Here is a 13867-nt window from a genome sequence, read left to right on the forward strand (position 1 = left end):
TTCTCCTTGTTCATCCTTCTATTGACTTCTACATAAACCACAAGCCTAAGGACATATTTGCCCTAAAGTTGCCCCACAGGAAGATACTTTTAGAGGTAAAGAACATCAGCGGCCTTGTCAGCAAAGCTGAAGGTTGGGTTCTGAGGAGCAGGAAGGCAAAGGGCTCCTACGCACACCTTTGGAGTCAGATAGACCGGCTTTAAATTCCAGGTCTGCCAACTTTCTAGGTGTGTCTCCTTGAGCAAGTTAATTTGAAACTTTGATTCTTCGTCTGTCCGATGGAAACAATGACATCTATCTCCCAGGGCTGTAATAGACACTGAATGCAATATTGTATGTCTGGCAACAATCAGCCTGGGTGGAGCTGGGCTCTATTCTCTGGTCGGGACACTCCCTACAGTGTCCCTCCACTGAGCCCCGTGTCAGTGGGCACTTAGCATTGGGCCCTATGGTACAGGCATATTTCTAACCGAGGTGGAAAACCAGAAGACAGAGCAACAAGGAAAATAAGATTAAAATCTATTTCTTTGTGGAAATAAAAAACATCCTTTCACATTTACAATGCAATCCCCTGGCTGGGCCTGGTCACTGAGGTTGCCTGCTGCACGCCGAAGGTGTTTTAGTGTGTAACCCCGATCATGGCGACTCACAAGCACTACTTTGACTGCCCCCAAACACGGGAAAGAAGTCAGTCACCTTTTCCAACTTCATTATGTTAGCCGTAAGCTCTTGGCAGAGGACTTCCACGTTTAATTGTACTTGTGACCCCAGGCCGGATGGTGCCGTCTGTCTGTAAGAGCAAAGAGAAAAATTATTGTGGGCTGGAATGGCAAAGATAGAAGTGGAATGAACATGTTTTAAATCTACTTGAACAGAAAACTAGGTTATAACAGAAGAGAGGGAGCATTTAACTTGTTAACCTCAGCATGGCCCTCCAGTAATCCACAGCCCCAGACTAAGATGTGTACGGGACTAATTCTTAACAGCTCAGCTGGAAATCTCTTAAGCTATTTTTGTTTAAGTGGCTGTGTCGTGCCTCAGCTTTCAAACAAAAGTGAGACAATTCTTCTCAAGCACACGGTTTCTTCTATTAACCCCTAATGTCCCCTGTCCCCACTACTGCATAAATTTGTGAGAATTATTGCTCTTCTCCGTCACATACATATTCTTTATGGGAGAAGGAACCATTTACACTAGAACTTTCAGAATGATTAGGAATGTCTTTGACCAAATTTCAGTTGAAATGTGAGACTTCTGTGGTTTTCTTTGAGTCTTGCCATACAAATGTAACTGCTCTTGTCTTAAAATGTAACAGATGTAGTCAGTATTTATTTGACTATTGCAGTCACTAAATATTTGACTATTTACAGCATGGGCTCTTACTCTGGAGTGCACTGGGGCCCTATACCAGCTAAAACTGTAGGAAATTTAGAGATGTATGTACACTTTGCTGGAGAGCTGGTCTAAAACTGTTTATGAGAGTTTCATGTTAAGTTTAAGAACCATAGCTTTGTGTCTCCTCAATAGCTCTTGGCTGTAATTTAATTTTAACCATTAAGTTTTTAGATGGCAATGACTGTTCTAATTTATTTTATGTAGGATTCATTTTTGAGATGTAGGCACTGGGTTAAGTATTGATGATTATCTAAATATTAAGAAAGCAATCAGATGTTTTTCATTTACTAGTACCAAAAGATTATTTTTAATTGAGGTCACATTGGTTTATAACGTTATATAAATTTCAGGTGTACATCATTATATTTCAACTTCTGTATAGACTACATTGCGTTCACCACCAAGAGTCTAGTTTTTATCCGTCACCATACATATGTGCCCCTTCACATCTTTTGCCCTCCCCTCTTATCTTCCCCTCGGGTAACCACCAATCTGTTCTCCTTATCTTATGTCCTTGCTTGTTTGTTTATATTCCAAACATGAGTGAAATCATACAGTATTTAGCTTTGTCCATCTGACATATTTCGTTTGGCCTAAGACCCTCAAGGTCCATCCACGTTGTTACAAATGGCAAGATTTCATCTTTTTCTTTTGGTGAGGAAGATTGGCCCTGAGCTAACATCTGTTGCTAACTTCCCCTTTTTGCTTGAAGAAGATTGTCCCCAAGCTGACATCTATGCTAATCTTCCTCCACTTTGTATGTGGGATGCCGTCACAGCATGGCTTGACAAGTGGTGTGTATGTCCGAGCCTGGGATCTGAACCTGTGAATCCCAGACAGCCGAAGTGGAGCACATGAACTTAGCCACTATGCCACTGGGTCAGCCCCAAGATTCTATCTTTTTTATGGCTGAGTAGTATTCCATTGTGTATATATACCATATCTTCTTTATCCATTCATCCATAGATGGGCACTTAGGTTGTTTCCAAGTCTTGGCTATTGTGAATAATGCTGCAATGAAGACAGGGAGGATATATCTTTTTGAATTAGTATTTTTGTGTTCTTTGGATAAATACCCATAAGTGGAATTGCTGGATCATAGGGTGCTTCTAGTCTTAATTTTTTGAGGAATCTCTATACTGTTTTCCATAGTGGCTATACGAATTTACATTCTCATCAGCAATGTATAAAAGTTCCCTTTTTTCCATATCTTCTCCAACACTTGTTATTCCTTGTCTTTTTAATAATAGCCATTCTGATGGGTGTAAGATAACATCACATTGTAGTTTTGATTTGCATTTCCCTAATAATTAGTGATGCTGAAGATCTTTTCATGTGCCTGTTTGCCATCTGTATATCTTCTTTGGAAAAATGACTGTTTATATCCTCTGCCCATTTTTTAATTGGGTTGTTTGCTTTTTTGTTGTTGACTGTATGATTTCTTTAGATATTTTGGATATTAACCCCTTATCAGATATATGACTTGCAAATATCTTCTTCTAATCAGTAGGTTTTTTGGTTTTGTTGATGGTTTCCTTTGTTTTGCAGAAGCTTTTTTAGTTTGATGCAGTCCCATTTATTTTTTCTTTTGTTTCCCTTGCCTGAGTAGACGTGGTATTTGAAAAGATACTGCTAAGTTTGATGTCCTAGAATCTACTGCCTATAATTTCTTCTAGGAGTTTTATGATTTCAGGTCTTACCTGCAAGTCTTTAATCCATTTTCAGTTAATTTTTGTGTATGGTATAAGTTAATGGTCTACTTTCATTCTTTTGCATGTGGCTGTCCAGTTTTCCCAACACCATTTATTGAAGAGACTTTCTTTTTCTCCATTGCATGTTCTTGGCTCCTTTGTTGAAGATTAGCTGTCTGTAGATGAGTGGGTTTATTTCTGGGATTTCAATTATGTTCCATTGATCTCTGTGTCTGTTTTTCTGCCAGTACCATGTTGTATTGATTACTATAGTTTTGTAGTGTACTTTGAAATCAGGTAATACGATATCTCCAGCTATGTTCCTTTTTCTCAGGATTGCTTTGGCTATTTGGGGTGTTTTGCTGTTCCATATAAATTTTAGGATTCTTTGTTCTATTTCTGAAAAATGTCACTGGGATTTTGATAAGGATCGCATTGAACCTGTAGATTGTTTTACGTAATATGGACATTTTAATTATGTTAGTTCTTCCAATCCAGGAGCATGGAATATCTTTCCATTTCTTTATGTCTTCTTCAATTTCTTTCAGCAATGTCTTATAGTTTTCAGTGTATAGGTCTTTCACCTCCTTGCTTAAGTTTATTCCTAGGTATTTTATTCTTTTTGTTGTGATTGTAAATGGGACTGTATTCTTGATTTCTCTTTCTGCTAGTTTGTTGATAGTATACAGAAACACAACTGTTTTTGTATGTTCATTTTTGAACCCTGTAACTTTACTGTATTCATTTATTATTTCTAATAGTTTTCTGGCAGATTCTTTAGGGTTTTCTGCATACAAAATCATGTCATCACAAATAGTAACAGTTTTATTGTTAGAATGAATATTCCATTTGCCTTCTGTTAGTGGAATTTTCCCTTCATCATCACCAAGTTAATTAAATGATAACAGGCTAAGAGGTACATTTTCCTGATAAAATCAGCCCCTTCTACAATAGTTAACAATAACAGTTTGCAACAATGTAGAGTCACCTGCTAGTTCTAAGTATATTAACATTTTGAGCAAGATGGGAGAGTAAGGGCATAAAATCTATTCCAAACCATTCATTAGGCTCATGTATTATTGGTTCAAATGTTTATTTATGGTTCAAAAATAATCTGTATGCCAGCATATGCATAAGCCACAGAATAAGACTTTTTTTTTAATTAAGGTTATAAAAGTTAACATCCTTGTGAAATTACAGTTGTACATTATTATTAGTCATGTTGTAGGTACACCACTTCACCCCTAGTGCCCTCCCCCACCCCCCTTCCCCCTGCCAACCACTGATCAGTTCTCTTTGTCCATAGGTTAACTACCACCTATGAGTGGAGTCATGCCGAGTTCGTCTTTCTCTGTCTGGCTTATTTCACTCAACATAATATTCTCAAGGTCTATCCATGTTGTTGTGAATGGGACAACTTTGTCCTTTTTTATGGCTGAGTAGTATTCCATTGTATAAATATACCACAACTTCTTTATCCAATCATCAGTTGCTGGGCACTTAGGTTGGTTCCATGACTTGGCTATTGTGAATAATGCTGCAATGAAGATAGGGGTGCATAGAGCTTCTGAAATTGCTGATTTCAGGTTCTTAGGATATATAACCAGTAGTGGGATGGCTGGGTCATAAGGTATTTCTATTCTTAACTTTTTGAGGAATCTCCATACTGTTTTCCATAGTGGCTGCACCAGTTTGCATTCCCACCAGCAGTGTATGAGGGTTCCCTTTTCTCCACAGCCTCTCCAACATTTGTCACTCTTGGTTTTGGATATTTTTGCCATTCTAACAGGTGTAAGATGATATCTTAGTGTAGTTTTGATTTGCATTTCCCTGATGATTAGTGATGATGAGCACCTTTTCATGTGTCTATTGGCCATCCGTATATCTTCTTTGGAGAAATGTCTGTTCATGTCCCCTGCCCATTTTGTAATTGGGTTATTTGATTTTTTATTGTTGAGTTGTGTGAGTTCTTTGTATATTATGGAGATTAACCCTTTGTCAGATAAATAACTTGTGAATATTTTTTCCCACTTAGTGGGCTGTTTTTTTGTTTCAATCCTGTTTTCCCTTGCCCTGAAGAAGCTCTTTAGCCTGATGAAGTCCCATTTGTTTATTCTTTCTATTGTTTCCCTCATGTGAGGGGTTATGGTGTCTGAAAAAATTCTTTTGAAGCTGATGTCAAAGTGTGTGCTGTCTCTTCTAGCAGACATATTGTTTCAGGCCTAATCTTTAGGTCTTTGATCCATTTTGAGTTTATTTTAGTAAATGGTGAAAAAGAATGGTTGATTTTCATTCTTTTACATGTGGCTGTCCAGTTTTCCCAGCACCATTTGTTGAAAAGACTTTCTTTCCTCCATTGTAGGCCCTCAGCTCCTTTGTCAAAGATTAGCTGTCCATAGATGTGTGGTTTTATTTCTGGGCTTTCAATTCTGTTCCATTGATCTGTGCATCTGTTTTTGTACCAGTACCATGCTGTTTTGATTACTGTGGCTTTGTAGTATGTTTTGAAGTCAGGGATTGTGATGCCTCCAGCTTTGTTCTTCTTTCTCAGGATTGCTTTAGCAATTCGGGGTCTTTTGTTCCCCCATATGAATTTTTGGATTCTTTGTTCGATTTCTGTAAAGAATGACATTGGAATTCTGATTGGGATAGAGTTGAATCTGTATATTGCTTTAGGTAGTATGGACATTTTAACTATGTTTATTCTTCCAATCCATGTGCATGGAATGTCTTTCCATCTCTTTATGTCGTCGTCAATTTCTTTCAAGAAGGTCTTGTAGTTTTCGTTGTATAGATCTTTCACTTCCTTGGTTAAATTTATCCCAAGGTATTTTATTCTTTTTGTTGCTATCGTGAATGGGATTGAGTTCTTGAGATCTTTTTCTGTTAGTTCATTGTTAGCATATAGAAATGCTACTGATTTATGTATGTTGATTTTATACCGTGCAACTTTGCTGTAGTTGTTGATTGTTTCTAATAGTTTTTGTATGGATTCTTTGGGGTTTTCTATATATAAGATCATATCGTCTGCAAACAGCGAGAGTTTTACTTCTTCGTTGCCTATTTGGATTCCTTTTATTTCTTTTTCCTGCCGAATAGCTCTGGCCAACACCTCCAGTACTATGTTGAATAGGAGTGGTGAAAGTGGGCACCCTTGTCTTGTTCCTGTTCTGAGAGGGATGGGTTTCAGTTTTTGTCCATTGAGTATGATCTTGGCTGTGGGTTTGTCATATATGGCCTGTATTATGTTGAGGTACTTTCCTTCTACACCTATTTTATTGAGGGTTTTTATCATAAATGGATGTTGGATCTTGTCGAATGCTTTCTCTGCATCTATTGAGATGATCATGTGGTTTTTGTTTCTCATATTGTTAATGTAGTGAATCACGTTGATTGACTTGCGGATGTTGAACCATCCCTGTGTCCCTGGTATAAATCCCACTTGATCATGGTGTATAATCTTTTTGATATATTGCTATATTCGGTCCACAGAATAAGACTTTTAGGTAGTTGTTAGAGCACAAAGAAAGGCCCTAGAATGGTATAGCAGAATAGTTCTCAAAGTGTGGACCTCAGGCCAACACCACCACCATCACCTGGGCAACTGATAGAAATGCAAATTCTCAGGCCCTACTCCAGATCTATAGTGTCAGAACCTCTGGGGATGGGCCCACAGTCTGTGTTAACAAGCCTTCCAGATGATTCCGATGCACACTGAAAATAGCCTGACCCAATTCCAGGCTTTTCCTCACAACCAAGGGAATCACTGGTAGAATGGGAAGCCTTTGGTCTTTGTAGTCATGTAGACCTGAATTTGAATCCTGAATCTGTTACAAACTGTAAGACATTAAGCTAATTATTTCTCTGAGTCTCAGTTTTCTCATCTGTAAAACAGGAATAATAGCCAACTTATAAGGTTATGGTGAAGATACAATGACAGAAAATTGTTTGTATTTGTGCATGTATGTATCTATTCTAGTAGAGTCTCTAGCATGTGGTATGTACTCTGTAAAGGAATATCTCTACTTTTAAAACTTGGGCTAGGGGGCTGGCCCCGTGGCCGAGTGGTTAAGTTTGCATGCTCTGCTGCCGAGGCCCAGGGTTTTGCCAGTTCGGATCATGGGCGTGGACATGGCACCGCTCATCAGGCCATGTCGAGGTGGCGTCCCACATGCCACAACTAGAAGGACCTGCAACTAGAATATACAATTATGTACTGGGGGCTTTGAAGAAAAAAAAGAAAAAAGAAAATCTTTAAAACTTGGGCTAAAAGTATGCTTTTAACATGGAATAATTTATTTTATTTTACTTTTCAGGCAATGTGTCAAAATCTTCACGTAAATAGGTTTAAAGGAAAGACGTCTATATCAATAGATTTCAATAGGTCAGGTATGTTAAAAATGACAATGATGGAAAATCACAGACACATTCAACTAATTACTAGTCATATGGATCTTTATAGTTGTCAGGAGTTTTGTAAATAAATGAATTAATTTAAAGAGTTATACATAATGAAATGTGCCAATTTATTTTAATTGCTTCTTTTCTATGAATGTCTTGACTCACTACCATTATACAAAGATAAACTTGAATATTTTATTAAATGGGCCAAGGTCATAACTGGGTCTTAGGATAACAGAACAAGACAATGTAAAATTAGGCTTGTTTCTTGCCTTATCCCTGGTGACACTATAGCAACTCAAGAAGGTGCAGAGTCAGGTCATTCAGTTCTAGGACTTTCCTCCTCTTTCCTTCCCATATAGACACTTAACAAAATTTCTCATCCAGAATGTGTCCTCAATTAACGTTTGCTACGAAGGATGCTAAGCTCAGGTCAAACATACTAATCTGAAGAGCAAGCAGATGATAGCACTGGAGGGAACTGTCTTACTCAGTATGATGGGTGTCCACGACGGAGGTTAGTGACCCCAGCCGCTCCTCCAGAGTATTAATTCTGTATCTCATGTAGAAGGTCGAGATGATTAGTGCACAGACACTGGAAAGGGATAAAAGAGAAATTCTCAGTGGGTTAATAGCCAGGACCGGATGTTCATAAATAAACTCAGAGGCAATGCTGTACGTATGAGGCAAGGTATTTTCCAAAATAACTTGGTTCAAGAGACTTTAGAAAGTGTTTTTTTCAACAGGCTGATGCTTGTCACAAAACTTTAGAACTGGAAGGATATTTAAAGTCCTCTAGCCCAAGTCCCTCAATTTACAAACAATGGCCATTCTAATAGGATCACTCAAGGCCAGCCAAGGTAGATTACCAAGCCAGTGCTTCTCCTCCCACGAGCTACTGTCTCCCTGGTTAGAAGGGCCTTGCCAGGGAGCGTCCAGTCTTGTTCTCTGGTGACTCACAAATTCCCTGCTTTATCTGGAAACCAAACTGGGCACATCCTCCTTGGTTGTGAGGAACAGCCTAGAACTGGGTCAGGCTATTTTCAGAAGAATAACTGGTTACAGACTGGAAGCTGAGGGGAGGAGTTAAAAAAGTCAATGCCTAAGTTTTCAGCAAAGGAGATGACATTTTAAAGTTGTTTTGGTCTCTATCCAGAGAACATGGGAGAGATGGAAAAATAAACAAGGACAAAGATGCTTCAAATTCACAGAACAATTTCCCAAGTAAGAGTATCCACTCAGAACTTAGTCCTCTGCTAGATCTGGCACAGTTTGCTTTTCCTTCGTCCCTTCTCACTATTTATTTAAATAAGAAGGGGATGAATGTGAAAATATAAACTAAGTCTAAGAAAAAAACGTTGAAGTAGGAGACAAAAATTGTCAAAGAAAAGACTTGGGTTACATTAGAGACCACTCAGATTTACAGTGCCTCTTTGCAACACGAAGACATCATTCCTTTGGTGAACTGAGTCATTTTCTTAAGTCTCTCATAGTAAATTCATTTACTTACACAATTGCATAGAATATAAGAATATGGTGGAGAGTCGGATATTTCTGAGACTTTACTTTGTTTACAATTCCAATGGTTTCTGACTGACCTGTTGGGTGGAAAACAAAAAGTGACTCTTTTGAAACCACAACACACCTCCTTCATCCAGCAATATTCCTATGGAGAAGAAGTACTTGAGAGAGAGAATTATTCCCAGGTAATATAAGTCAGACAAAATACCAAATGAAGTCTTCAGGTTGCAGCTACAATTCCTTCCAACATGTTTCATTCAATATGTATTTGCTGAGAGCCTTCTCTGTGTCAAGCACTGCGAAGGACTGAATGGTGAACAATACAGACACCTACCTTGATCTCATACCAGTTATTAGATTAGTAAATAAGATATAATTAAATAATGACCTCCACTGGTAATTTTTGAATCATAATCTCAAAGTAGTCTGAATAATGAAGGGACCTCCATGAAGGCTATTCACCTTTCTATCCCCCACAGTAAAGGAGAGAACTGGGTACTGTTTGATGAATGACTAAATGAATTAATATGCAAAGACCTACTGCAGAAAGGAAGGGGAGGGAACATGAAAGGCAGTCATAAAGTGAAACGCGAGGATCCTTAAAAAGTTACGAACAGATGTAAAATAGTCCATTTGTTACCATGTGCCGGGAGACTCTTGGCTTTTCCTTCCGGCACTCTGTTCACGTGGGCATCCGCCCGGGCTGGTTTTGCTTCTCCCTTGGAGACATTCAGCACCGTCTGGGATTCTGTCACGTGGAAATCTATCAAGCCACAACAGGACTGGGTAAGTTTTCTCCCCACTGCATTTAAAAACATAGGAGTCACCAAAGCAAACCAATCCCTTAATAGGCCTAATGTCCAAGAATATACATGGATCGTCCCCCAAGCTGGTTGAGTGGTCAGGGATTGAAATCCAGTGCTCAAGCAAATAACTAATAAAATGCTATAAGGACAGTCTGTCCTTAGCCCACTGACTCATGGGGACAATTGAGCTATAACAATGAATAATATTACTGAAAGAAGAAGTAAGAAAATATTACATGTTTCTCTCTTTTATCCACCCCAATATTACGCCTATTTAAGAGACATTTGTTAAATGCGTATAAAGGGAAATGGATTTTCACCACGTACGTAATTCCCTTTCCTTGAACTTTCAAACTACCCTTTCTTCAGAGTCCCTTCTTAATTGTTAACTAGGAAGACAAGGTGGGGTTTTTTGTTGTTGTTGTTGTTGTTTTGAGGGATAAGGATATTTTGTGGAAAATGAAATTTTAGTACAGATACAAAAATTTCCCAGACCTCGAGAGTTCTCAGATTCAGGAGTCTGAGAACCAGAACTGCTGTATCCTTCCATGTCTTGCTGTCGATGTCGAACCACTCCATCCAGGTCTGAGAATTCATCGTTGAAATCCTGAAGGGAAATCATGAAATGAAGAGAGGTCAATTTTCCCTTATTAAACAGGCAGGCCTTGTTACCCCCTGCCCTTTCGCTCAGGCCTGATCTATAAAATATGGAGAAGGAGGAAGGATTACCCCACACTTCTGGGATTTTCCCAGCAGATCACACAGTATCTGGTTATTGAAACACATTTTTCTGGGCAGCTAGAATTCTTTCAACAGTGGCCAACTTGTTTGAAACAACGAACATCTAGAAAAAAACTGGAATGCTGATGATTGAAAAGCTTCCAGGGTAAAGCTGGAGAAGCCTCATCGTTATCACTTCGTAATTAGAAAAAGTGACTGAAATTGGACCCATGTGAGAGAAAAAAGTAGATAGAAAGTTCTAAATGCAGAGAGGAAGGTATTCTTACATTATAGTTTAAAAAAAGGTATTGGAAACAGAAAAGGGAAAATGGGTTTGGCAAATGAGACACTGAAGGGAAAGTTTTGGCTTTTTTCCTTCCCTCGACCAAATCAAAATAGGGTCAGTGATAAAACATTTAAATTACAGAAGGAGGATAGGAGTGAGAATTAGGGAAAAAGCTGGGATGTTTTATTTTGTATCCCACTTGTTCTCCCAAAGTGCTTAAGAACTGAAGAGACAAGAGGTGTCATTAAAATGCCCAGGCAAAGGTCCAATTAGGCTGAGCTTCTCACAATTTAGTTAGCTGCCAAATGAAGAGGCTTGTCTTGTAAGCAAATTACCAATCTTTCACCTTAAGCTAGCTGTCTTTTGGTCACTTCAACACTCATTTCAGTTTCATGCAAGAATTTATAGGGGAAGGAAAATTGAAAAATTCAAGTCTCTTTGACTTAATAATTCTTTATTGAATGCCTATCATGTATCAGGCAGTATGCAAAGCTCCTCACACACAGGATCGCACTTAATCTTCACAGCCACCTTGTGAGGCTGGCATTTTACTGGATGAAGACACCGAGTGATAGCAGTTACAGCTTCTCCCACGACATAGTTCAGCTGGGTGGAACCAGATTTGAAACCAGGTTTGTTGGATTCCAAAGCATATCTGTTTCATTCTACTTTTTTTTTTTTTTTTTTTTTTTTTTTTTTAAAGATTTTATTTTTTCCTTTTTCTCCCCAAAGCCCCCCGGTACATAGTTGTGTATTCTCCGTTGTGGGTTCCTCTAGTTGTGGCATGTGGGACGCTGCCTCAGCGTGGTCTGACGAGCAGTGCCATGTCCGCGCCCAGGATTCGAACCGACGAAACACTGGGCCGCCTGCAGCGGAGCGCACGAACTTAACCACTCGGCCACGGGGCCAGCCCTGTTTCATTCTACTTTGTACTATTCGCACCACTTTTTTTTTTTTTTTAAAGACTGGCACCTGAGATAACAACTGTTGCCAACCTTTTTTTTTTTTTTTTCCTGCTTTTTCTCCCCCAACCCCCCTCATACATAGCTGTATATTTTAGTTGTAGGTCCTTCTAGTTGTGGCACGTGGGACGTCACCTCAGCATGGCCTGACGAGTGGTGCCATGTCTGCGCCCAGGATCCAAACCAGCAAAACCCCCGGCCGCCAAAGTGGAGTGCGCAAACTTAACCACTCGGCCACGGGGCTGGCCCCCAACTACCTTTTGTTTAAGGTAGATTTTTCTTAAATTGAGATAAAATTCACACAACATAAAATTCACCATTGTAAGCATACAATTTAGTAGTTTTTAGAATAACCACAATATTGTGCAACCATCACTGTTTTATTTCAGAACATTTCCATCACCCCCAGAAAGAAACCCTTTACCCATTAGCAGTCACTCCCAATTTCTCCCTCCCCCATCCTTTGGCAACCACTAATCTACTTTCTGTCCCTATGGATTTGTCTTCTTGGGACATTTGATATAAATGGCATCAAACAATATGTGGCCTTTTGTGTCTGGCTTCTTTCAGTTAGCATGTTTTTAAGATTCATCCATGTTGTGTATGTATCAGTACTTCTCCCTTTTTATGGTCAAATAATATTCCATTGTATGGATATATTCCATTTTATTTATCCATTCACCAGTTGATGGTTGTTTCCACTTTTTGGCTGCTATGAATAATGCAGCTATGAACATTCTTGTACAAGTTTTTGTGTGAATATGTTTTTAATCCCTCTACCTTCTAACAGTTCTCAAAAAAAGATCTGTAGATGTTGAAACCATGGGTTCACAGTGCTTCGCCAAAGGCCTTTCACTATTTAATAATAATCAATTTAGGAATAATTACTCGAATAATCTGCCTAGAACTCTCTCAGGCCAACATTCTACCATTATAGGTACAAATAGTGTACAAATGGGGGCAGCTACTTCCCAGTGGCGATTTACTCTGCAGTCAACAACACCTAAAGGAATCAAAGAATCTCTATCTTTCACCTGGGCATTATAACTTTCTTTACAGTTATTTCTGGGTATTCCTCATCTTCTCTACTAAGCTATAAAGTCTGTGAAGGCAAGAACTAGTTTTGATTTTTCCTGATGTTCTTAAAGGGTACACTAGCATAGCGCATTGAACGTAGAAGACATTCAACGATTTGTGGGATGAATCATGCCCTACCCCAAGTAGACTGTGAATCCCTCTAAAACAACATTGACAAGCAAATGCGGCAAAACTATCAATACCTTCGGCAACCAGTAAACTTGCCAAGATAGCCCACGATGTTTCTTTTCTTTTGCAGGGCAATTCTTCAATTACTTGAAAAAAATTTATGGCCTCCTACGGTCCCCACTTCTTCAGGACAGAAATGCCCTGTTTTTTTCAACTTTGCCTCAAATATTATGGTCCTAAGTTCCCCCTGCACCCTGGTCATGGTGTAAGGAGAAGTGTAATTGTGGGACATAGTCTCTTTCTTTTGCATTTAGATAGTTACATAGGGAACTCACCAGAGGCAAAGATGAAGGACGATCTGCCCCGAAACTGTTTACAAGAGAAGACGGACTGGGACTGTTACCAACACTCGTATTCTGAAATTATTAAAACAAAATGAAAAACCAGATCAACTATGAAACCGTAAGAAATACAGAGGAGAGACAGCAACGGAGGCTCAGGGATGTTGTACTCACTTCTAAGTGTCCACATACGGATTTTAGTAGTTTGTAAGTTGAATCTCTGGAGAGTAAGGAGACAAATATGTACTGAAAAACAAACATGAAATTATGAACAGATACCGCCTGATGAGAAGCGAGGGCTCAGAGCTCAAAAATTTGTCTGTATATGTTTTTGTCATTTTCAAACAATATAGACTGTTCTCTGGTCTATATTCTCATTCTGCTCATCCACACATTCAGTTTTATTCCATGCCTGGAGTAAAGCTAATATATTCCCGCACAATAGCAACAAAACCCCCAAACTCAATTTAATAAAGAAATGCAGAACAAAACCAAGGCTGCAACACCCTGACATCGGTGCCCCAAACAAGAACAGACA

The 13867-nt window shown here is 39.0% G+C and overlaps 1 protein-coding gene across 9 annotated transcripts in view; it reads right to left on the reverse strand.

The window, feature by feature from the left end:
* The window catches only part of GRAMD2B (GRAM domain containing 2B), a 130731-nt gene that overhangs the window by 30464 nt on the left and 86400 nt on the right, over positions 1 to 13867 (reverse strand). For all 9 annotated transcript variants that reach the window (XM_070233137.1, XM_070233138.1, XM_070233139.1 and 6 more), the window contains 7 exons: positions 13504 to 13575; positions 13324 to 13404; positions 10310 to 10421; positions 9649 to 9771; positions 8998 to 9085; positions 7978 to 8082; positions 697 to 790 (listed from right to left, as the gene is read on the reverse strand). In XM_070233137.1, the coding sequence (XP_070089238.1) occupies positions 697 to 790; positions 7978 to 8082; positions 8998 to 9085; positions 9649 to 9771; positions 10310 to 10421; positions 13324 to 13404; positions 13504 to 13575 (675 nt within the window). The remainder of the gene's footprint in view (positions 1 to 696; positions 791 to 7977; positions 8083 to 8997; positions 9086 to 9648; positions 9772 to 10309; positions 10422 to 13323; positions 13405 to 13503; positions 13576 to 13867) is intronic.

Source organism: Equus caballus, chromosome 14 (assembly GCF_041296265.1).
Source record: "Equus caballus isolate H_3958 breed thoroughbred chromosome 14, TB-T2T, whole genome shotgun sequence".
Lineage (NCBI taxonomy): Eukaryota > Metazoa > Chordata > Mammalia > Perissodactyla > Equidae > Equus > Equus caballus.